Source organism: Diospyros lotus, chromosome 10, assembly GCF_014633365.1.
Source record: "Diospyros lotus cultivar Yz01 chromosome 10, ASM1463336v1, whole genome shotgun sequence".
Classification (NCBI taxonomy): Eukaryota; Viridiplantae; Streptophyta; class Magnoliopsida; order Ericales; family Ebenaceae; genus Diospyros; species Diospyros lotus.
Window position 1 is genome coordinate 31296499 of NC_068347.1, and position 24121 is coordinate 31320619.

The following is a 24121-nucleotide window of genomic DNA, read 5'->3' on the forward strand; positions in this document are numbered from 1 at the left end:
TTCTCTAGTTTGATCACCTTGGATGGCTGGGATTTTGCAAGGAAAGAAAAATTTTCCTGCACTCTAATTTTTTAGTTATATTTGTCAATTTTTTGCTTGCTTCCTGATGCTGTTACTCATATAGGTGTTGCTCATCGCACATCTTCATGAGAAGAAAAAACTGCAGCTTGCACGCCCATTCACAGAAGAAAACAAGGAAAATGATGATGAAGTTCTAGAGAAAAACTGTGCAAATCCTAATCAGGCCCTAAAGATGAAAAGGATACAGCAAAATATAGTGAAGCGTCCTACAAAATCAGGTTCAAAGGTATACACTTGCCCTATACACTATTGCATGAATATTAGGTTTTTTTTTTTTTTTTTTGGAGCGTTGGCTTTCATTATATTGTTCATTGAGTTTTGCAGGCATCAGAGTGGAATCTAGGACCAAAAGAATGTGTGCTAGTGCTTGGGTGGCGCCCAGATGTTGCAGAAATGATTAAAGAATATGATAATTATCTTGGTCCTGATAGTATAGTGGTATGGTCTAATGATTACTGAATTTTCATGTTTTCTGTTATTTTGTTTAGCATGCATATATAAAATAAATTGTCTCCAAGGAATTAGAGTGTATAATGTTATGTTTTACAACTTGCACCTAGAATGGCATGCATCATGGGTAGGCTTTCCATTGATCATATACTACTGTAGGGTTTTTTAATGGCATTGTCTAAGTAGGATGAACACTCCATTGATTATAGCTAGAATAAATACACCATCTGCATGGTAAACTTAAAAGTATGCTATGAGAACTATTACATGAAAAAAAGATTATCAACAAAGTTTTTTGTTTAAAGAAAGCTTATTGTTATGGTGTCCCATCCGTCCCTGGGTATGCCATCCCATTGCCTTATCCTGGCATGTGTTAGTGTGGTCGCAACCTGCCATGTTTGGTGGACTGACCTTGGAAACTTGTAAGGATCTCCAACAAATAAGTAACAACTTGATACAACTCACCTTGGATTAAGCGTTGGGAGTGTAGCCCAGAGGTTATGAGTCATCTCTTCTTAATCAGTTCATACCAGATTTATTCTCACGAGTCACTTTAATGTCTAGAGTGTGCTATAAATTTAGATTCATACAGGCTGTTGTGATTTGTGAGTCTTACAAGACTTTTACATGTTCAAATATGTTCTCTGCTTTGCCAATTATTTGATTCGTTATCCTGACTTGATGTTTCTTGCTAAAGGTTGGTCTCTAACATTCTCTGTTTCTGCAGACAAATAAGGTCCTTGTCTTTTATTTTTCATTCTTTGTGATTAAATTAGAAAGTCTCATCAAATTACCTCAAGTGCATTAACGTTTCTTCCATTCATCTTGAGTGCTTTGTTTTTTCTTCTTTCCACCATTTAAACCATGATGCATTTGCCTATGATTGAAGTCATATTTGTAATAGCATTTTGGCAATTTTTGTTGAGGTCCTAGGCTGGCAATATAATTGATTTCGTTCTTTTTACTTCTTTTTTTCTTTTTCTGTCTTGTGAAATTCATATCTTTAGGTACATGTATTTGTAGGAAATACTGTCAGATGTGACGATGGATAAGAGAAATAGGGCTGGCAACTTTTCCGGTCAAGGCAAGCTCAAGCATGTCAGGGTTTCCCACAGGGTACTGTTCCTTCAATATGGGTTAGAACTATTGTTATTTCTTCTTTGTCATCTTTTCTGTTTTTTTATGTATATTTCCTTTATCAACAGAAGCTTGGCATACCTTCTCCAAATTCCTTGTTTTTGTGTGTATGCAGATTGGGAACCCCATGGATTATGATGTCTTAAAAGAAACCATAATTAATATTCAAAAGTCTTTTAGGAAAGGCGAAGATAATCCATTGTCCATTGTTGTAATATCAGATAGAGAGTGGCTACTTGGAGGTATGGAAAAATATTTATACTCTCTTGGAGTTGCATATTAGTAATTTTGTTTTTTCTTCAGATCCGTGTAGGGCAGACAAGCATTCTGCATACTCCCTTCTTCTTGCTGACAGTATTTGCAACGAACTTGGAGTCAAGGTCAGCCTAAGTTATACAACATTATCTTGCATGTTGTTGATGTTGATTTCAAATTGAGGGATATTTTTTCATTGTAAATAGCATGAGTTTGGAAGCTGGTTTTCTATTTTTCTTTTCCTGGAAAATCTGCATTGGAATCCAATGTAGTGTAAATTTGCTAGGCTTCTTGCATTTTCACAGATGAATGCAAATAAAGAAGTTAGTGCAGGATCAGAGGCTGAGATTGGATTGTAGAACATTTTAACTTTGACTGGAAAACCTATGGATATTGGATGTGATGACTAGGAGAAAAATCAACATTATTTGCCTCAAAAAAAGACAAGATGGGTTGGTGACAAGGCTAAAATATTGGACAAGTCAGAATATAATTTTTATTACTTAGAAAAGTACTGTATGAGAAATGGCATAGGGATTATTGATTTACTCAACTACATTCATTTTGCAAGTACGTTGCTCTTTGCAATTTCTCCTTGTGGTTTCATGGGAAGGTTCTTATATCATGGTGATATCCCATCACTTTTTGCATGTCCATATCCATGTTTATTATCTCTGACAAGATCTAGTCAGTCTATAAGAGGGAATTCAGGCATCCTGAAATCTAACATGGAAGAGAATATAATACTCATTGTCAAGACAACCAAGGAACAAAAAGGCATGTGCACTAAAGAACATACAAGAACAGTAAGTTTTTTTAACAATTATCAGGACCATTCGTAACCATCATTTTTGTTGATGTTAAAATTATTATAGATAAGAGAGGAGAAGATAAATCAAATATGCCTCTCAATTATTTTTTTCTTTCTATGTTACCTTACTCTATGCACATTGTCACGAGCGTTCTCTTTTATTGTTTATTTTTTCCTCGCTTTTTCCTGTCATCTTTACCTATACTAGAATCTTGCTTTCATTATGTTGTCTCTAATGAATGGTAAAGCTCCTCCCAACTAACCATTTATTTCTTTAATTTATGACCCATTAAACCTTTTAATACTCATTTACCCTTTCAATGGATCCATTCCGCCATAGGTTTCCATGAAGCTACCTTGCCACAACTTGACACCTAGAGTCCCGTAAACTATTGTTTCTTGTTATCATCATTATTCTTGACACTATAATTTTTAAGCTTTACTTGATCAAATTCAAGGGTGAGACCTGGGAGCAATGGAAGGATGCTTCTTTGTAACTAGAAGATCACATGGTTGAGTTGTGGAAACAACCTTTCTTTGCAGAGTAAGGTTAAGGCAATGTATGAACAGAAAAATAAACAAACTGTATATTTGAGAGAGAATATAATCAATCAAAACTCTAATGTTTGCACTGGTCGAATACTATATAAATACAGCTCATGACCTACGACTTTTACTCCTAGAGATAAACAATACAATACCAAACCAAGCTACTAATTTACAGATAAATAGTATACAATATCTTTCTATTCGAATGCTTCTTATCTCGACTTCTTCTACTTAATCTCAATCTCCAACAATGTATACACTCCTCTGACCCTTGGAAGGCAGGGAACCTCATGCACTGGAAACACCCTTGATCAAATCTGGTGTGCATTGGGAATTTAATATACTTGGTCCATTCCTTGTTTGTCTCTAGATTGTACTCTTCTGCACTTTATGTAAAGAGGCGAGCCAATCATTTATTTGATTGATAGGATTATTAAAAAATTTACTCAAGGCTTTCTTTCATATTTCCAGATGTTTTGATATGTTACAAATTTTTCACTATTTCCCTTCTGTTTCTAAAATATCTATAAAATGTTGCTGTCTCCAAGTTGTCTGAGACAATCCACCAAAGAAAAATTTTGATCCTTGTAGGAAAGACAAACCCAATCATGTTTAGGTTGGTAGATTCTAGTACATGCCTTCCTTGCCAAAGTTTGTCTGGAGTAGTGAGCTAACAAAAAGGAGCATATCGGTCTTACCTTGCCATCTATGTATTGCATCTAGTTATCTTCAAAGGGTATATACAGGGTTTATTCAAGGTTTTGCAAAACATAAGGATAGATCTAATTCTGAAGAACATAAAATGAAATATCCTTTTTAAATCCTTATAGTGAAGAAGCTTAGGAACCATATGTGTTTGTATGGTTGTGTATGTGCTCATGTCTCAGCCTTTAGATTCTAGCAGCATCCGCTTCTTCATCTATCACTTCTCTCTGCGTCAAGACTCCTTAAAATATTTCAATCTGTGTAGAACTATAATGATGAATCATTTGCAGGTGCAAAATCTAGTTGCAGAAATTGTTGACTCCAAATTGGGCAAACAAGTAATTATTCCTTTTGCAATCTGGTTAATTTTCTACGCAAGCATTCATTCTTTTTTATGGTAAACAAGTTAGATTTACTTTTGCTCCTCAACTGAAATTCCTACAGATAACAAGAATCAAGCCATCCCTCACTTACATCGCAGCAGAGGAAGTAATGAGCCTTGTGACTGCTCAAGGTCTTGAATAATTCTAGTCTTCTTCAATTATCATAAAATAATTCTAGTTTTCTTTCTAGGCCTTTCATTCTTTGAGGTAAATGTCTGTTTGTTTTTGGCAGTGGCTGAGAATATTGAACTGAATGAGGTGTGGAAAGACATTCTTAATGCAGAAGGTGACGAAATATATGTGAAGGTAAATTTCTCTCGCTTTTTTTTCCAGTTGATTATTCATGTTAATCTGAAGAGTTGAGATAAGTTCTTAGGCACAGTAAGCTGTAAGGTCAGAGAAGAGAATTGGTGAATCTTCATAAACCAAACATGGCTCTTCTTATTCTATTGGTCAAGCAAGGTTCAGCATTATAGAATGCAATACTGTCATTGCTGTAACAGAACTGTGGAAGTTTGTTTGTATGTACCAATGAAGCTGCTTTTCTAGACTGCTTTGATTCTGAGCTGCTGGAAGAGCATTCTGTGTCACTCTTCCTGCACGTGAAATAGGCAGTTCTGTGATGATAAAGCAGAAGAAAAAAGATGCTTCACTGGTGAAGCACATTTAAAAGGTTAACTGGTGATCATGCCTACAACATTTTCATTGACAACCAAAAAATAAACGAGAGAAGTGAGGGCTCTGTCAACAATTTCCCAAATTTTACCTGGATTGCAACTCATACTCCTAGCAACAAAATATTGCCACCCAGACTTTAAAACATATAGGAGATCTATCAACTACATCAAAGTTAAATAGCATAATTGAAGCAAAACCCTACCACAAAGGTGCTACCTTTCCCCTGGATATTTTCCCATTTAGGATAAATTCTTAGCGGTATATGTTGGCATCAAACTACTACTGCAATGTGGAAGACCTTCCACCACAGGGCAGGTGAAAGATTACCATGGAAATAGGCACCTAAAGACAAGGTTGCTACCTTCCACTTCTTTTATCAGTTTCTGTTTTCCTTGAATTCATCCAATATCTGATTTCAGTTATAAGTCATAAGCTAAAGTTAGTAAATTAAATAATACTGAGATCCTCAAAATTGGTAGCTTTTTATGTGTATAAATCATAACATGCTCCATTATAAGATTATCAAAATGAGAGTTCTTGAAATTTTTGTGTAGTCATGCCTTTGTTTTCGTTTTTTGTTTTTTTTTTTTTGGCCAAGGAATTTTGAAGGGACGTATATGTTTTCAAGTTATATCCTATGCTACTAGGAAATATGTCGTCCTTCATCAGGCGGCCTTCAGTGGTTCTAGTATGCAGATAATTGAGCCATCTGTTCAATATTGCTGATTGCTGAATTTGATTTGCTCGTTCTTTTATAGGATATTCGCATCTACATGAGAGAGGGGGAGAATCCTTCGTTTGCTGAGCTATCAGAAAGAGCACATTTGAGGCGAGAAGTTGCAATTGGTTACGTGAAGAACAATAAGAAGGTGACATACCTCTCTCTGTTCAGATACTGTTCAAATTTGCAATACTAAGGAGATCATTCTGATGCGTTATTTTGTTTGCAGGTCATAAATCCAATACCCAAGTCAGAGCCTCTCTTCCTTGATCTGACGACAGACTCGCTGATCGTCATATCAGAGCTTGAAGGAGAACAACCCGTGTCTCACTAAACATGTACCATTCAATCTTATTCTTGATTGCTACTGTTCTTTCTTCGTGCATGAACATCCTTAATGCCCTGAATCAACCAACTTAACCACTTGGGTCTTTAGGAATTTTGTGTAGAATAAATAATAATAGGAGACTGCAGTGCACTTTGTGAGAAAATGTTGGCTTCCTTCGTGCTGAATCTAAATAAGCACTTTTTATTATTATGTAAAAGTGTTTATAATTTTATAGAATTAAAAACACTTTAATGTTTTAAAAGCAATTGATAATTTCAGGAAAAAAAGTATTTTTAATTGCTTGAAAAAGTACGTAATTATATTTTGCTAGTGTCAAACACAGTATACGAAAGCATTGTTGAATATTAAAAATACGATAATTTTAGGTTTATTGTACTTTTCAATTTTCCCTTAAAATATCAATTCCAAATATAAAAATGGTTTCTACGGTAATACAATACTTGGCCACCAATGGTTTACTTGATTGATCTTAGTTTGTCATAAGAAAGAAATCCTTCAGTCATACATACAAGAGGATAGAAAATACAATTTAACAACCCTTCAAAAGACGCGGAGGTGCCAAAGTCCAAGTAAGTTCTCCCTTATGCTTTTTTTTGGGAATAAAAATATTTATTAATATTTTCTCTTTTTGCTCTTTGTCACTTATCATAGCGTGCGTAAGAAAAAAAAAATATAGAATATACTCTTTTCTTTCCCTTTTTATTACGAAACTCTTTTATTTCTAATGGAAAAGAATTAATTTTTTTATCCCCTCCCACCAAAAATCCAAACGAAGCGTTAAGAGAGTTTTAGATTGAAATGAAGGTTCCTTCTTATCCATTAAACCTAACATCTTCATATGGTTTAGTGAAAATTGATGTTGGCATGCATAAAACTTTTAAACTTCGAGAATGACATTAAAATGATATATCAACAATATTAATTTAGGGTTTACAAATTACTCTGCGAGCCTTTTTCCTTTGCTTTCAGTATATGATCCATCCATCATTAACAAGTTATATTAATTATTTTTTTATGTAAATAAAATATATATTTAGATACCATTAATATATATCCTACTCAAAAACCCCAAAGTTCAATGAACCTTTAGAGCTTTCTCAATTAAATAACTCATGAAGATGCTGCACCACCACTGAAAATTTTATTTGAGAAAAGCAGTGCAGTAAATGGCCGTAGCTAGCTAGCTAGGGATATATAAACAATGAATGAATATATTATTAAGAGCAATCCATTTATAAACAGCACAGCACAGATCCTTAATTAATTCCATACATACATAATCAAAAAAGTTAGTCACATGCAGTTGCTTTGTGTGCGGGCACAGCACAGGACAGGGCTCCCCAACTCATCATCCTTTTGCATTCTGGGATTTAATTGTTTTAATAATAATAATAATGTTCTCAAAGCACAAAAAATCATTCCGCTGCTCGATAAGATTTTCTTAATCAAATGTATGTGCTTTAGAGGATAGCCTCTGTCCGCTACCTAGCTGCCACGATTCTTCTATGAAGATTGTGAGTAGATTCATCCTCAAAACCTATATATATATATATATATATATATTAATCCAAGCATCAATGTCTCAAACTAATTAAAGGACTTTTCTCAATCTTTCTTGAAATTCTGTCACCACACCAAGTTCCATTTCTGGGTATTCCTTCCTTGGTGACTGTTTTTTTTTTTATAAAATATTTGAAAAATGCTTTTAGTTTTTTTAAGTGCAGAAAAAAAATTAATTTTTAATCTAGAAAATTGAAATATATATATATGTTCCAAAAAGAGAGAGACATTTTATTTTATTTTTGTATAACTTGTGTTAGAGAATGAGACAGACATAATTTAAAAAAAAAAATTGCTTTTTTAAAATATTTAAATAAATAACGAAACTTAAAAAAACTCATTCTAGGAGTTTAGTTTAATTTTGAAAAACTGTATTTCTAAATTTCCATTTTCTATTTGAACAAATTTTTTAATTTTCTATAAAATAATTTTTTAGAAAACTAATAAGACCTTTCCACAATTGAACTACGTACCCTTTTAGAGTCTTCAAGTGTATTTTTTCATACCGAATTGGCTGTCACATTCTAACATTGTAGAGATTTTAGTTATTAAAAAGTCATTTGAGATTGGTTTGTGCCTACAATATATGTGGTAATAGAATTAATTTCGACAAACACCATTGCCTGGCTTTCAAATGATCATGAAATCTCGACAATGCTCATTTGGCTGAAGGGATAATGACTCTCCTCACCTTTTATTATTTAACCATTTAGTCCCATTAACTTAAACAAGGATTTATTGGGTTCCTTAACTTCCAATTTTAAACTTATTAGATACCTCAACTACTAATTTTGTAACAGTTACATACCTTAGTGCAACAAGCATTTGTGCATGAGTTACACGTGCGGTCTGATGTGGGCCCCACATTGATCAAGCCAATGGAAGCATGCCACGTGTCTCGATCTGCAAGAGAGGAAGAGGCCTGCGGCCGGCGACAACGGATAGCCGCCTGAAACAACAGAGAGAGAGCGGGTGGGATCGACAAAGAGAGAGTGAGAGAGGGGCATGCAAAGAGAGGAAGAAGACAATCGCCCCTTCCCCCCGATGCTATAGCCGGCCACTCGCACGAGGAAGGCGAGCGAGCGACTGCTCGCCTCCCACGCCATCGGCTCAGATTTGCCCGCCCCACGCCCAGCCGCTGTTGGCCCCCCGACCCCAGTCGACGCCTCCCACACCGTTGACGACCACCGACAAAAAGAGAGAGAGAGCGAGAACGACAGAGAGGCAGCGAGCGGCAGGTGGCTGGTGAGAAGGAAGGAAGAAGAAGATGATGGTGTTGCGGCGATTACTGGCGACGAAAAGGGAGGAAGAAGAAGATGAAGAAAGAAGAAGAAGATGGGTCTGTGGCGGGCGTTGACGATGAGAAGGAAATAAGAAGAAAATGAAGGTGTTGCACGCACCTCAATCGTGTGTGTAACACATGCGCTCACCCAAGTATTTATCTGGTTCAAAATTGAAAATTGAGAGACCTAATAGGTCATTGTTTAAGTTAAGGGAGCTAAATGGTTAAATGATGAAAGGTGAGGAGGCTATGCTTTTAGCCAAGCTCATTTTGTAGAAGACTTTTTGGGATATTTGGTTAGTTTTTGCACATTAGTAGGGATGAAGATTATATATCTGATATATAGTCTTATAAATCAAACCGTAAATAGATATACAAACTTTATAATTTGACTTAATTATGTACTCAATTAATTGGGTCAGTGATCTAACGCACTATGAATTAAAATATAAATAGTGTTTTTGTATATATGTTTGGATAGATTAATTTGTTATATCTATCTTAGCTTCATTGCTCTTATGTAAATTATTCTCCTTTAGAAATTCACCCTTCAATTAAATAAAACAAATTCCACTTTGGCGACGAGAAATTTTGTGGCCAAAACTTTTATTTTGTCAACAAAAAACTATGCAACAAATTGGTGCCTTATTGACCGGTGATAACCCTATGATATTTGTATATATTCTTTTTGTTATAAGGAATGTACATATATATTGGTAGTTTAAAATTTTATTTTTCGTTATGAGGATATATAGAGTCACGCCCTACCATAAACTATTGACGTTTTGTGATTTTTTCTTAATAAAATTCTTATAGAAAAAAAAAAAAAAGTTGAGTGATGATGTTGGTGACATGCATAATAATGCATAATAATGTAATCTTGTCATAAGTACTCAATGGGCTTTTTTTTTTTTTTTTCTTTCTCTTTTTTGAAGAGTAAAAGAAGTACTCATAGTTACTCATTAATTTGACTAGTGATAATTAGTTGAATAGGTAATTTTTGACTACAAATGCCTCTTTTACGCAAAAAGAAAAGAGAAAAGAAAAACATGTGATGACATACACAGTTTTATGTCTCCAAGATCCCAAGAAGAATTTTATTTTTTTTTTCTTGAAAATAATTAACGCCGACGAAGATGGTTTAGGGTTTAGAAAATGAAAAAAAAAATTAGATCTTTAATTACAAGCTAATATAAATTCTGAATTGTATTATTAATTTCAAACAATCTGTCACATGAAATTTTATATGATGGTGTATTGGGTGGGTACATGCACTCTTATAAGGGATCGAATATCCAAAACTAATTTAAAGAATTAAATCAAATGGCTCCTTTGATTGAGCCTTTGATTGCGGTAACATCTTGTAATGAACATTATCTCTGCAAATTAACAAAAGATAAATCAATTAATGCAAATTATTCCTCATTTGACTTCATTTATTTAGAAATATGACCCCATTGGAAGATGCATGGCTTAATCAGAAAGGATAATGCATTTTTAATTATAAGTTGTTCTTCTTGATTACATTAATTAAGATTCAATGGATTGGCACATTAATTAGAACTGTACATTGTTAATGTTCTCAAACTGCCTTAGATAGAAAACAAACCGTTTGATCAACAAGACTGGCTTCTCTTCTGTGTGCGACCAAGGCTTTCATGATTTGGGTGAATTTACATAAATTTTTGTGTGTTTATTTGATACGTGTGGTTAAGTTCAGTTCACCGAGGACACGTCAAAAAAGAAATAATTAATTGGAAAATTTTTATCAATAATAATAGAAAAATAAAAAGAAAGGAAAAAAGAATAATGGCTTCTATATATGATGGTTGGTTACCAATCCCATTTGTGCATTAACACCATAGCTGTCCTTACACTTGGAATGAACTGTAATTTAAAAGGTAGATTTTACATGTTGAGGTTAATCCTAATTTACTAGTAATGTATTTTCTTTTTCTTTTACATTAATAGTACATTCAATAGTACCTAGAATCACTAGCTTTTGAAATATTAATTAGGTCTACTTCAACCGCCTTGCATTAATTGTTGGACCACACTATTTATACCCCTTGAGCTACACAATGCATCACGACAAAAATACTTCTTGCACTTCATCACCTCGTCTCGCACTGTCTCACCGTCTTATGTGAGGGGTATTTTAGACATTTTAACTACATTATATAAACAAATTATAAGCTATAATGTACCAATAACATTTTTCTTAATTGTTAATTATGATATAGGTTTTAGTTTAACGATGTTTCTAGTTTTATGGCGTCTGTTTAGTCTTTGAAATGCCCTTGCTTGAGCTTGTCTTAGTGCATTTTTTCACTTCATGGATTCGTCTTTGTGTCAGTCTGAATCTCTCTTGATCTATTCCAAGCAAAAAAAAAGTTAATTCTTGCTATTTTTGATATGTTAAACAGTTAATTTGCTCTTGATTTTAGAATTTTGAGAGAAGAAAGCCAATGTTTTAGAAGGTTTTAATTTCCCCAGATCAAATCTGGCTAGGGGATTATTGAAATCTAGTTTATATTTTGGTCCTTTGATCGATCCTTTGCTTTGCAGCCCTTGGCATCCAGTTCTTGTAAAGTTGCTGGTTAAGGTGCTAGCTAGTTTTAATATTTTTACTTAGCAAAAAGAAAAGAAAAATCTAATCTTTCCCTCAAATCAGAACACAGTTTAGAACTTATTAAAGCTAAAAGAAGAGAGCCACTAAAAATGTAACAAAGCTTATATAGAAATGTAATAAAATAACTGCAGAGGTTCAGAAAGATGGACTCTAAAGTTCAAAGGTTAAGGAGTACGCCATACTTTTGATGCTAATTAATCATGTATTTCGTAATTAATGCAAAATACATGAACAAAACTTGGGGAACCCTGTTTATATATAATATATATATATGTCTTTGTACAGCTGCTTTTGGAGCTAATATATATATGTTTCTGTGTATATATGAAGTACTTTTGCTGGAATGTAATTATCACAAACAAGACAAGAACATCACAGAACCACCACCATAGATGGATCGATCGATGATCTGCACAGCTACAAACTCTTTGAACTAGCTAGAGGTGTGTAATTAGTTCACACACGGTCTGTTTTCTAGCTATTTGCACTCCCCACTCCAACTCCACAGAGAAAACTGAGGCCGACACAAAGAGCGTATAATATTCCAAAAACATTCAAACTTCTCCGAGAAACCATTCTTGCCAGCTCGAGGATTTAATTTCTTCTTCCCACAACATCAGATTCATTCATCTTCTGTGCTCCCAATTTCTTTCCTTGGTTTCGTCTCGATCATATCCCACAGCCCAATCCCTTGGCTTCTGAACCTTTCATGATTCTGAGTCTCTTGCAAGATGATATGAACATTCTGCAACAAGAACATTCACAGAACGAATAAATATCGGCACTTGTATGTGAAATACGTTATTGAATAGAGAGAGAAGCTTAGCAGGGGTACTGTTAGCCTCTATGATTTAGAATGAAAAGTATTTGGGTGCAGTTAGAGAATGCCAGCATGGATTTAGCCCGGCCCGTCGTCGAACATAACTTAATGGGTGCGACGAGGGGCTAAGACTGTCTTTTACACACAAGTATTCCTTGAAAAATATATGAGAGAGAGCGCGAGAGGGGGAGACTTACTCCCAAGGAACATCTCCAACAAGCATCCAATCACCATCTTTGTCTTCATAAGTGGGTGCATATTCAGAGCCTTTGTAGCCTTCCCTCTCAGAGTAGTCACCAATGGTGAGTTTGAACATGTTCTCGAGAGCCTCGAGGAGCTCTGGGTAGCCCTTGTAAACATTGAGATCAATCTTCCTGAGATAAGGAGCTCCATCCATGCTGATTTTCACGTACATTCCACCACCATTATTATTGATCTGATATCCCTCTTGGCCCTTCTTCTGCAAGAAACTGTTCTTCCTGTAGGATCTGATTGGCGGCCACCCCACCACTTGTGCTCTGCCATTTCACATATAAACCCACATCGAACAAGTTAGCTACTCATCTTTATTGAAACATAAAAAATAAAAAAAAAGTTTTGCACGTTCGAATGCACTAGATAAACTCATGGGTACTATATGATGATGATAACTTACTTGGAAGCGGGCACGTTTTTGGCATCGGAGTCGCATTCTGATCCTTCATCTTCCCATGTATCAGGCAAAGCTCGCTTGTTGTTTCTAAGACCAGAAACGACTTGTTTCTCAGCCTCAGTGTCATGTGTCCCTGGCAAGCCTAATCTGAGTTCTGTCGCCTTAAGATCATTGAAGCCATCCGCGTATGAGCTTTCCATTTCTCCACACAATAAATCTTCAAGCCAATGGACCAAATATTTGCTTGATTGCCTTGAGCTAGAGTTCTAATTTTCTTGAGATACAATTCACAGGCTAATGCTTAGAGTGAGAGAAGAGAGAGAGAGAGAGATTGTGTTGTGGTGGAAGTCGGTATAGGAAGAATATGGTCCTATATATTGTTCACGGAGGGGCTAAAGAAGGTGAAGATTTGTACAAAGGGCATGGTGATTTTAGGGCATGAGATGCATGAATTTAGGACAAAGGCAAGCTAAGGTGTCGGTAGCAATGGCGGCAGCTTTGAGGCAAGTGCCCCTGCAATTAGGGGACATGAAAGGGGACAAGCTCAGCCACCCATGTGGAAGACTTTTGAGGACTCGAGAAAGGGATGGTCAAGATGCGTTTTAGGGGCCTGTGGGAGGGCAATCAGGACCGTTGATTTCAGGAAGAGCCCTGGCATGTGATGTGACTCAGAGGGGTCCACATGTGTGCTGGGTATGGGCATGGCATGGCCATGTGGGGACTAGGGTTTGAAGTTCCGGGTAATTTTGATGGGAAAGGTATGTGCATGGCATGTGGTCTATCATGTATATAATGGTGAGTCCATGACCCATTCTTTTATATATTCTTTTTAAGTACGTGTATGTATATATATATATATACATGTAGTTGCTTTTTTTTTCCAGCTTGGCTTATATACATGTAGTCATAATTATATATATATATTAATCATATCATATGTTACATCTAGATTTTTTTTTAGTAAAAAGACAAGTTTAAAAACTAAAGGATATTTATGCAGTAGAGTTTGTTCTAACGCTATTCTTTAAGTACCCTTAACTGTTGTTTAAGAAATTTACAATATTCTATGATAGATTTCTATAACAGTATCATAAGCCTTTTCATTTTTAAAGCTTATCTAACCACAAAAGAACAATCATTTAGTAAAACAAAGTTTCTCAGTTGTGTTGAAAGCTTGTAAAACAATACTAATAAATTGCATTAAATGCAAAAAAAGTTTTCCATTTAGAGCATGTTGGAAGAAATAATACCTTACATAAGCTTTGCCTTTTTGTGGAGAAACTGATTATATATATATGGGACTCGTACAGACAACACTTCCTTTTCTCTCTACATGGCTAGATGATTCTGGAAATGCTTCCTTTTAATTTCTAAATCATTCAGTTAACAGATTAAGAACATAATGTTTGGAAAGAGTCCGAAGATTAATATTGCTTACTTTAAACCCATTTGAACAACTTTAGATCATCAAACATTATCCATCCTATACATACTTTGGCAAAAATTAATGACAAAAATCAGAACTTCTGGGAACTCATAATATATACTTCAAATTAAACCTAAGATGCTACAAATTAAAGCTACAAATCTCAACAGCATCACAGATTCCACGCGATTAATAATTCTTCAGAAATTTTGTCTGTCAATTATTATCTCTTTCAGTTAGACTGAGAATCCAATAAATATAAACTATTACTAACCCAATTAATATTTCTCAAGATTGGGAGACCTTACAGGTTGCAGATCAATTACAGAGGTTGTGCATCAATCAACAATTAACACAAGACACAAACAAATTCTTTACAAACAAATCTGCAGAAACTGTATAATATATACTATATATGTTTGATGTTGGGGGCTCTATCATAGTTGTTGTGATAATTATGATTCAAAATCCTTATTCATCTGTAAATATGATTTTGAATTTGATTTTGATTATGATATTGTCAAATTCGATTTTATGTGAAATTTATCTCATGTGGAGGAATATCGTTATGCATTATTTTTTAATCAAGATATGATTTCATGCATTCATCTATAAATGATTTTAAGTCTATAAATAGATGTTCAACTCACATGAAATAAAATACAGAGTGTGTGCCAATATTTGGTCACATGGCACCCCCGAGTAACCCTTACCCAGTGACCCCCAACTTAGGGGTGCCATGGGCACGCCCACGATCCACGCGCCATCATTCCCATGAGACCTAGTCAAAACTACATCCAAGTTACTCGTTGAAGAAATCGAGTCACACCTGACACTTGGTTGCCTTTTCCATCGCTATAAATAGAGGAGTCCTCCTTCTCATTTGATATGCAATCTCTAACACTCACACTTCCTTCTTGCATTCAACTATTTCATATTTTCGATAGGGTAACTTAGGCATTGGAGGGTCTGTGAGGGGATTTACACCCGCGCCCCTAACCAGTTCTCTTTTCAAACAGATCATCCATCACTTGAAGGGGTAATTCATTGATGTCACTCTCCCCTGAGTGAGTAATCCATACCTTGAAAGGGTAATCCATCACTATCACTCTCCCCCGGGTGAGTCATTCATTGCTTCGAAGGGTCATCCATCACTGTCACACTTCCCCCGAGTGAGTCACCCATTGTTGTCACTTTCCCCTGGATGAGTCATCCATCATTCGAACAAGCCATTCTTGTGCCATCTTAAGACAACCTCCCATACATAAATTTATTATTGTAGCCGTGGAACAACAATTGGTGTTGTTTGTGGGAAACCAACAAAAGATCACGAAGCAACTCCATTGTCATGGCACAAACCTGAAGCAATTATCAGACCCTCTCTCGTGGTGCTCAATCACTCAACGAAAGACCTTTTCTCATGTAGAAGATCAACATCAGTCCACCCATGAAGGCCAGCTACCCCCCACTCATCAGTCCTCCCGTGAGGATCAACTACCCTTCATCCATTAGGGTCAGCCATCTCTCACCCATATGTTTCTTCTTAAGGGTCATCCATCCCTTACTCATCAACAACCGTCATTTCTGGGTCTTCTCACCCATTGGGGATTTAGCTTCAAGCACCGCCCTTAACACCTCACATGCCCTTCCAGGACCTTATTTTTCAGGTCAAATTGGCTCAAGTATACAGGCCCCATCTATGGTTCCTTGGGCTGAGTACGAAACACTACAACAGTGCCGAGGTGGTGCAAGCTCTTCGTGAAATGGCTGGGATTCTACAAGGATTGGTTCCTCATGGATCAATCCCAGCTGTAACACCCAAGAATTTCATAAGGTTTTAAGTATAATTTTAATTAGGGTGTAAGTGGAATTTTCCAAAATATTTAGGGGCAATAGTGTTATTTTTACAGTATTGAGTAATCGAATCAACTGAAATGAGTGCCCTGGAACCTAGATGTCTAAGGAAAATGATATGATATTGATGAGAATTTTGAGATGTCATTTATGGTATCGAAAGAAATCGAATCAGAAACAATTTTCGGTAAAGTTGTGATTTAGGTTGAAAAATCAAATTATCGTAGGAGACTTTTAGAAAGTCAACAGAACCTTTAAGAGACTTTAATTTTGTAAGTAGAACAGCCCTAAAGTGGTTTTGTGTTGAAACGAAAGGATTTTCAGGCAAAACGTTCATTTGGGTCAAAGTATAATTTCTTAAAATTGACCGAGGGAGGTCGAATGATGTTATTCCTAAATCTTAGGGGTGTAAATAAAGATTTTATAACTTTAGGGTCTCAAGGGAAATTTTGAAAAGCCTAAGGGCTAATTGGAAAGGGTCAAATGGAAATTTTGAAACTTGAGGGGGTTATAGTGTAATTTTCAGAACTTAACTAGCAGTGTGAACACTGCCACCCGTCAGCCACCTCTCTCATCGCCGATTTCGGCCGGTGGCAGTTTCGAGGAAGGCTCTATATGGGTTAGTGCTAGGGTTAGCTTCATTGGGAGTTGTCCACGGCCAAGGATTGGCCATGTTGATGGCCGATTGAATGAATTTTTTGACCATGTCTTGGCCAAAAAATTGAGGTTTTGAAGGTCAATTTTTGGGGCTTTACTGAGGGTTATGGGTTGATCTAGGGTAGGTAGAAGCATTAAAGACCAAGGATTTGACATGAATGGATGTTTGGAGGCTCGTAAATGGGTACAAATAGGGGTCGAAGAGGCCGAGGGTTTTCATAAGTTCAAGCTCAATTTGCTCTCATTTGTGGTCGAATCAAGGGCTAGGGATAAGGGGCTTTTATTCCTCAAAGTGGGTGTAGTGATTTTGGAGCTTTTGGAGAGTTTTCGTATAGGATTGAGTGGGTTTCGAGGGGTCACCAAAAAACGAGGCGGGAACATTGACTGAGCTTTTAAACCCCCTATATATTGGGGTACTTCCAGTCATCCTTTCAAGCATCCAAGCATACCATAGTGATCAACTCAGAGTGTAGAGCAAGCCAGGAGCAAAATTCAGCATCACTGGTGTGCCGAAGCCAGAGAAGATGACCGGCACATAAAGCACACGTGCAAGCTTTCACTCTTAGTTCACGTGCAGGGTGCGTGGCCAATGGGTATTTTTTGAATTTTTTTAATATTTTCCTAAATTTTTTTTATGATTTATGGTGTTAAAAAATTTGAAAAAATATTTGAGGAGGTATTTATTTTGGATTTATCGAGGTAAAAATAGGAAGAAAATAAGTGAAAATTATGAAAAATTGGGAAAAATTTTGATATTCCTTTAAATAAATACGATGTCTAGGGATCGTTGAAGCTCGAGATTGAATAAAAGTATAATTGTTTGAGGTTTTGCACGTGAATCGAGACGTTCTGAGATACGTTCAATGTGAGTGATTCTACCCTAAATACTAGGTTTTGATTCTACCTAAACTTGATATGATTACATCCAAAAGGCTTTTGTCACATATGAATGGTTTAACCTGTGATGGTTATTTTTATGTGGGAGGTTTGTCCCAAAATATTTTATGCATGTGTATTGAATTTTGTGCGATAAATTATGTGCATGGAAATGTTGTTTTACATTATGCATTGAATCATGGCATGTGGCATTGGCATGTTTTTGTGTTGTCCATGTGGGATGTCAACTTGAGATATTACTCAGATAGTGTAGCCGTAATTCCCTAAGGGTGTTTGTCGGAATAACGTACAGGGGTATCCTGTGCCGGTTGTGTTGCGAGGATTACTATCTAGGGTTCTGTGCCGGGAAGGTTTGCCAAGAAAGTTACACTAGAGTGACTGGTTGTTCATATGGGTTGTAGCACTTGAGTGATAACACTAGGGAAGCATGCCAAGGATTAATGCCCACTTGTGGCAGAGGCTGAGAGTGGACACCACCCTGGTGGGTCCACAAATGGCGTGGTTGTGAGTGGACACCACCCCAGATTGACTTAAGTGGCGGGGCTGCGAGTAGACACAACCCCAAGTTCCTTTGAACAGTAACATTGTTTCCTAAGTGGACATGGATTTTTGGGTATAGTGTTGATCATCTTGTGGCTAAGGATTGTGTTGACGTGATCCGATATGCTTTCAAGTAAAGACGTAATCCTTGATATAATTGTGGAGTGATTCTCCGAGTTCCTGAATTGATGTTGATCATTTTGTGTCGGAAGTGGTAACGATGATTTTTCATTGTGTTAAGGAGAGACGTTGATGTTGCCCTCTTATGCTAAGACTGTGTTGTGCAAATGTGTCGATGTGGTTGTGTTGTCTTTAGAGAAATTGCATTTTCCCAGATTAGGGTTAAGTGCTGTGTGGGATTCTCTTGGATTAGGATATATCAGGGATATGTCAGTTTTGTTTCATGTTTTGCATATATTCATGAAAATATTTTGAACTCTAACTTAAATGATTTAGCATCTTATTTGAACTTTGTCCCTAAAATATTCAAACGTTAAGTGAAAGCAGTGGTGCCAGAGGGAAAGGAATTGTCGAGGAGTGACGGCGATTTGTAAGGGTTTGTAGCATATCTTTTTTATTATGATGTATTTTATTTAAATGATGTAATGTTAAACGATGGTACGATTTTTATGTTATGAATAAAGTGGTTTCGGTTATGTACCATTTGAGGTTTCGATCTAACTTTTGTATTTATGATGATGTTATATGTCTTAGATTACAGATTCTAGGTTTGATATACTAAGAAGGTAAAAATGGAATTTTTGGGGAATAATTTATGTTATGTGTTTGTGGAAGAAAAAAAATATATATTCTCGAAATTCTAAATTATAACATGCTCGGGAAAAGTAGGGTGTTACACCAGCCACCTTGAGAAAATTTATACCAGAAACAACTCCGTTTAATAGGGCTTGTCAGGAGGTACCAGGAAATGGCTCCTATTGAGAGGCCACCCCCGAGGATCATACTCAATCCATCCCTCCTCGAAACAATCAACCAAAGTCTTCTATGAGAGGGGCTCACACCCAAGCTTTACCCCATCGGGGAAATCAAAGAGGGACTAATTGTCGACGGGTAGATAGACGAAGCCCTTAAAGAGAGAGATACTCCGAAATAGTAGTCAGCACCACCACAGAAGGAGGTCAAAATTCTTTTAAACCTATAATAAGGCAGAACGATGAGCCTGATGACAACCCTACTACCTTTAGTGCTTGGGAGGCAATAGACATGAAGAAAATGATTGAGCGTGCACTGCAACAAAATAAGTTATTACCGATCTCAAAAGAACAATCTTGATGGAGACTACGATTTGTGGCAGATGTAATAGAAAAGCTATTGCCAAAGAAGTTTAAGATACCCCAAATAACCCTTTACTTATGCAAGGATGATCCTTATTATCACGTTCAGAATTATGAGTCTTTGATGATGCTTAATGGATAGGACAATGAGATAATGTGTATGGTCTTTCCATTAACCTTGACTAGACATGCTCGGGCTTGGTTTAATAGTTTACCCGAAGCATTCATTTCCTCATTTGGACAGCTAAAGACATAATTCATTAAAGCGTTCATTATTAACAGCCAAAGGAAGAAAGATGCAACATATCTCCTTAGCATTCTGCAAGGGAGCAAAGAAACCCTGCGCCATTATGTGGACAGGTTCTAAAATGTCACGTTTGAGATTGGTAATCTATCGATTAAAATGGTAGTGTTTGCTATGTTCTAAGGGACGCGATTAACTTGCTTCCAAGAATACATGTCTCTAGATCCCCCAAAATCCCTAGTAGACTTATTTGTCAGAGCAAATAAATACATATACCATACGGAAGTAATGAGGGTTGTGACAATAGATGAAGACAAGGAGCGAAAAAGAAAAAAACGGGATGTTGGAAAAGAATGTAATAGGTGACAAGAGAGGGCCCGAAGGCTAGAGGATGTGTAATACTCGAGAATAATTTGAGGATAAAAATGATATTTGATAAAGGGCATAAATGAAATTTTGGAAAAAATAAGACTATAGGGTACACTAACACAGCTTTGGACGATCGAATTAGTTAGAGGGAGTACCCCGGACCCTAGATAGCCAAGAAAAATAGTATAGTATCGACGAGTAATTTAAATTATGATTTTTAGTGATAAAAGAAATGAGATCGGGAACAATTTTCGGTACAATAAAAATACAGCTACCGATTTGGTCGTAATACCGAATTGTTATAGACAATGTCCAAAAAAATCAATGGAGTGTGTCTAGGACCAATATTTGATGTATAGAACAACCCTTAAGTGATTTCGGGTTGAATCGAGTGGATTTAAGGTCAAAATGATCAATCGGGCCTAAGTGCAATTTTCTGAATTTGCCTGATGGAGGTCAAAACGGTAATTTTTCAGAAGTTTCAAGGGAGAAATGAGAAGTACAAATCTTGAGGGTTTTAGTGATGGTGCTAGAAAGATCAAGGGCTTGAGGATAAGGGCCAAAATGTAAAAGAAAGTTTTTAAGGGGCTAAAGTGCAATTTTCGAAAATCTGCCCAGAAATGGCAGATTTGGCTGCGAATTGGGGCCTGAAAATCTAGAGATTTGGGCAGTAAATCTCATCAAGGCATGGCCAAGGACGGTCTAGGAGGCGTGTGGGAGGAGTTTTGGTCGAAAATCGGCCACGTGGGGGTCAGTTTTGGCCTATAAATAGCAAAGGGTTTCGGCCAAAAATGAAGCAACAAATTGCTCGGTTTTGAGGGCGAATCGAGGGAAGCCAATAAGGGGCTTTTGATCCTTGAGGCAAGAGGAGAAATTCTGGTAAGTTTCGTGAATTTTAGAGGTGTTTCGAAGGCTGGTCGGAAAACTGGGCGGACCGCCTCACCACGTTTGAAACTGCCCAATCGAGGACCTTGTTGGTGTCCTTTAGGCCTGAAACCGGTGGCAATGCGATCGAATGAAGGTGGGCTTCCAGGAGGTGTGGTCGGGGTCAAATTCCGGTCGCCGGCCGGCGACCAGCTCGCCGGAGAAGACAATGCGCGTGTAGTGCACGCGCTGTCCTCACTCGCAGAAACGCGCCTAGGAGCGTGGGGGCGTGTGCCACATAGGTAATTTCTGATTTTTTTCCAAAATTCTTGAAAAATTATTTTATGTATATTTTTGTAAAAATATTTGAGAAAATAGTTGTGTAGATAATTATTTTGGATTATTAGTGAGAAAAAATAGGAGAAAAATGAGAAAATGTGAGAAAAATTAAGGAGAAATTATATTTTGATGATTATTGGATGATTAGGGTACCTTGCGACTTGAGGTGAAGTGACTCGTGCGAAGTTCGAGGCGGGCACGCAAATCGAGGCATACCGCGCTTTTCAAGAAGAATTCGAATTGTGCCTAAAGGTGAGTGGTTCTATCGAAAAACTCATTTGTGGTATATGAATGGTTTACAGTGAGTGTTCATCCTCATGACTAGGTTTATTGATGGTTTTACAAATGATTACTTACACCTATGTTATATTTCGTACGGTAAATTGCATACATTGAGATGTTGATTTTATGCATGTTATGATTTTTCGACATTGACATGTTGTGTTGTCCATGTGGGACGTGGGTTGTTAACCTGTGACGTAGCTCTCGAGTGTCAGCACTCGGAATGCGTGCCAAGGGTTAATGCTATGTGACCTACTTGGGACGGGGCTGAGACGGACTTTACCCTACGATACTCAAGTGGCGGGGCTGAGAGTGGACACCACCCCGATTGTTGGCTCAAGTGGCGGGGCTGAGAGTGGACACCACCCCAGGTTCCTTTGAGCAATAGCATTAAAGTCGTGGTGTCGTGGATTTCGGGGATAGTGCTGATGTGACACTCTTAGGGCTAGGGTTGCGTTGGGTTTTGGAATGCTTTTGAGTAAGAGCGTAAAGCCTAACAATGACAATGGGGTGATTCCCGGGTTCATATGTTGAGGTTGTCCCTCTTAAGCATGATTGGTTTGCTAATGGGTCGGTGTGGTCGTGTCGCCTTTAGAAAGATTGCATTTTCCCCGGTTAGGGCTAAGTGCTATGTGGGATTCTTTTAAGCTGGGGCATGTCGGGATTTATCGATTTTACATATGGTTTTGCATATCTGCATGGAAATATTTTTGAACTCTCACTTAGATGATTCAGCATCTAATTTGGACTATGTCCCTGGAATATTCAAACGTTCCAGGTGAATGCAGTGGCGCTAAGAGAAAGAATGTCATCGAGATGTAGCTGCTATGTTTAGTTTTCGTAGGTTTTTGTCGATGATTACGATGTTCAGAGGTTATGTAATATTTTGATATTTTCATGTGAAATATCGATTTGGTTATTGTAAAAGGAATTGTCAGTTATATATCATTGAGGTTTCGATCTTGCTTCCGCTAATGTGATTGATAATACCTGTCTTAGTCTATTAATTATTAAATTTTGATATGCTAAGAAGGTACAATCAGGATTGTCGGGAAACGATTATGATGAAGGTATGTGTATTGAGAAACTTATGTTATGTGTTTGATGTTGAAAAAAATAAAATAAATAAATAAATATATATTCCCGAAATCTCGAGGTAATGCACGTTCTGTGAAGACGGGGCGTTACAGGATGTCAAGTCCCAATTCAATCACTACACTTGGCTCACCCAACCTTGGTCTGCCATATTAGCAACCATATATAGAAGGATCAGGCCCTATTAAACTTCCAAAAATGGTGGATCAGCCTTTAGAGAAGAATTAGGATAAGTACTGTCGATACCATAAAACTCATGGTCATTCCATTTATTAATGTCGGGAATTGAAAAATCAAATTGAGATGCTTATTTGAGAAGGACACCTACAAAAATACAACAAGAGAGATATAATCAAAGACAACAAGAGAGATGGAGCAACTATAGATAGAATTCCCCTTTAGATAATAAACCGACACACCAGACTATATATGTCATTTCGAGTGGCGAAACCCCAAGTTGTATTATCCCTCTTAGATGAATTGCATACTTGACAATTGTTAATAATATGAGCCCAATGTGGGACTGTGGACGTAGGCACATTTAGTTGAACAACATCAAAAAAGGAAATGCTTGTATTCTCTCGTATAATACATTATCTTTATTATGTCCATTATAATTTGTTTTCATTTTTCAGGATAAAAGGAAAGATCAATCAAAAGTTCTCTTCAAAAAGCCTGTTGCCCTACACATAGCCCAACAATGAGGTAAGAACCAAAGACCTGTTGTCCCGTTAATAGCCCAGTAATGAGTAAGACAACAAGCCGGTTGCCCCGCACTTAGCTTGGCAAAGAGGAGAAAACAAAAGCTTGTTGCCCTGCATATAGCTCGGCAACAAGATAAAAGCTAAAGGCTTGTTGCCCTACTCATAGTCTGGCAACGAGAAAGATAAGAAGCCCATTGTCCCGCATGTAACTTGTCAATGGGGAAAAATAAGACATTGTCCTGCACGTAGCTCGACAATGAATATTATTTCTAATCGTGGACATTTGCATTATGCTGAACTGCAAAAATAAAATATTGATACTCTTTAATCGTGGACGTAGGCATCATGCTAAACTGCGAAGACAAAATATGGATGTTCTTTCTAAATCGCAAACGTAGGCATTATGTCGAGCCACGAGAACAAAATATATTACAAACAATACCAATAAGCATATACACACGAAACTAGGAAGTTGCAACATTATAACAAA

The 24121-nt window shown here is 36.8% G+C and overlaps 2 protein-coding genes across 5 annotated transcripts in view; one reads left to right on the forward strand and one right to left on the reverse strand.

Annotated features, from left to right (window-relative positions):
* LOC127811679 (putative ion channel POLLUX-like 2) overlaps positions 1-6308 on the forward strand; it is a 29769-nt gene extending 23461 nt beyond the window's left edge. For 3 of the 4 annotated variants that reach the window (XM_052351766.1, XM_052351768.1, XM_052351767.1), the window contains 10 exons: positions 125-307; positions 406-519; positions 1555-1647; positions 1784-1910; positions 1972-2048; positions 4279-4326; positions 4433-4502; positions 4604-4677; positions 5808-5918; positions 6000-6308. In XM_052351766.1, coding sequence (XP_052207726.1) covers positions 125-307; positions 406-519; positions 1555-1647; positions 1784-1910; positions 1972-2048; positions 4279-4326; positions 4433-4502; positions 4604-4677; positions 5808-5918; positions 6000-6104 — 1002 coding nt within the window. In that variant the 3' untranslated portion in view covers positions 6105-6308. Of the gene's footprint in view, positions 1-124; positions 308-405; positions 520-1554; positions 1648-1783; positions 1911-1951; positions 2049-4278; positions 4327-4432; positions 4503-4603; positions 4678-5807; positions 5919-5999 lie in introns of those variants that run through there. The other variant, XR_008025774.1, reaches the window with a different exon arrangement.
* Positions 6309-11775: 5467 nt separating this feature from the next.
* On the reverse strand, positions 11776-13496 carry LOC127811026 (auxin-induced protein 22D-like). The gene is made up of 3 exons (XM_052350705.1): positions 13069-13496; positions 12611-12931; positions 11776-12338 (listed from the first exon to the last, which is right to left on the reverse strand). The coding sequence occupies exons 1-3, from the start codon at positions 13263-13265 to the stop codon at positions 12263-12265; spliced, it is 594 nt and encodes a 197-aa protein (XP_052206665.1). The 5' UTR covers positions 13266-13496; the 3' UTR covers positions 11776-12262.
* Between the last annotated feature and the right edge of the window lie 10625 nt (positions 13497-24121).

Coding starts and splice junctions, on each gene's coding strand:
- LOC127811026 (XM_052350705.1), bottom strand. CDS start 13,265: ATGGAAAGCTCATACGCGGATGGCTTCAATGATCTTAAGGCGACAGAA. Junction 12,932..13,068: donor AAAAACGTGCCCGCTTCCAA/GTAAGTTATCAT, acceptor GTGAAATGGCAG/AGCACAAGTGGTGGGGTGGC. Junction 12,339..12,610: donor GTTGGAGATGTTCCTTGGGA/GTAAGTCTCCCC, acceptor TTCTTGTTGCAG/AATGTTCATATCATCTTGCA.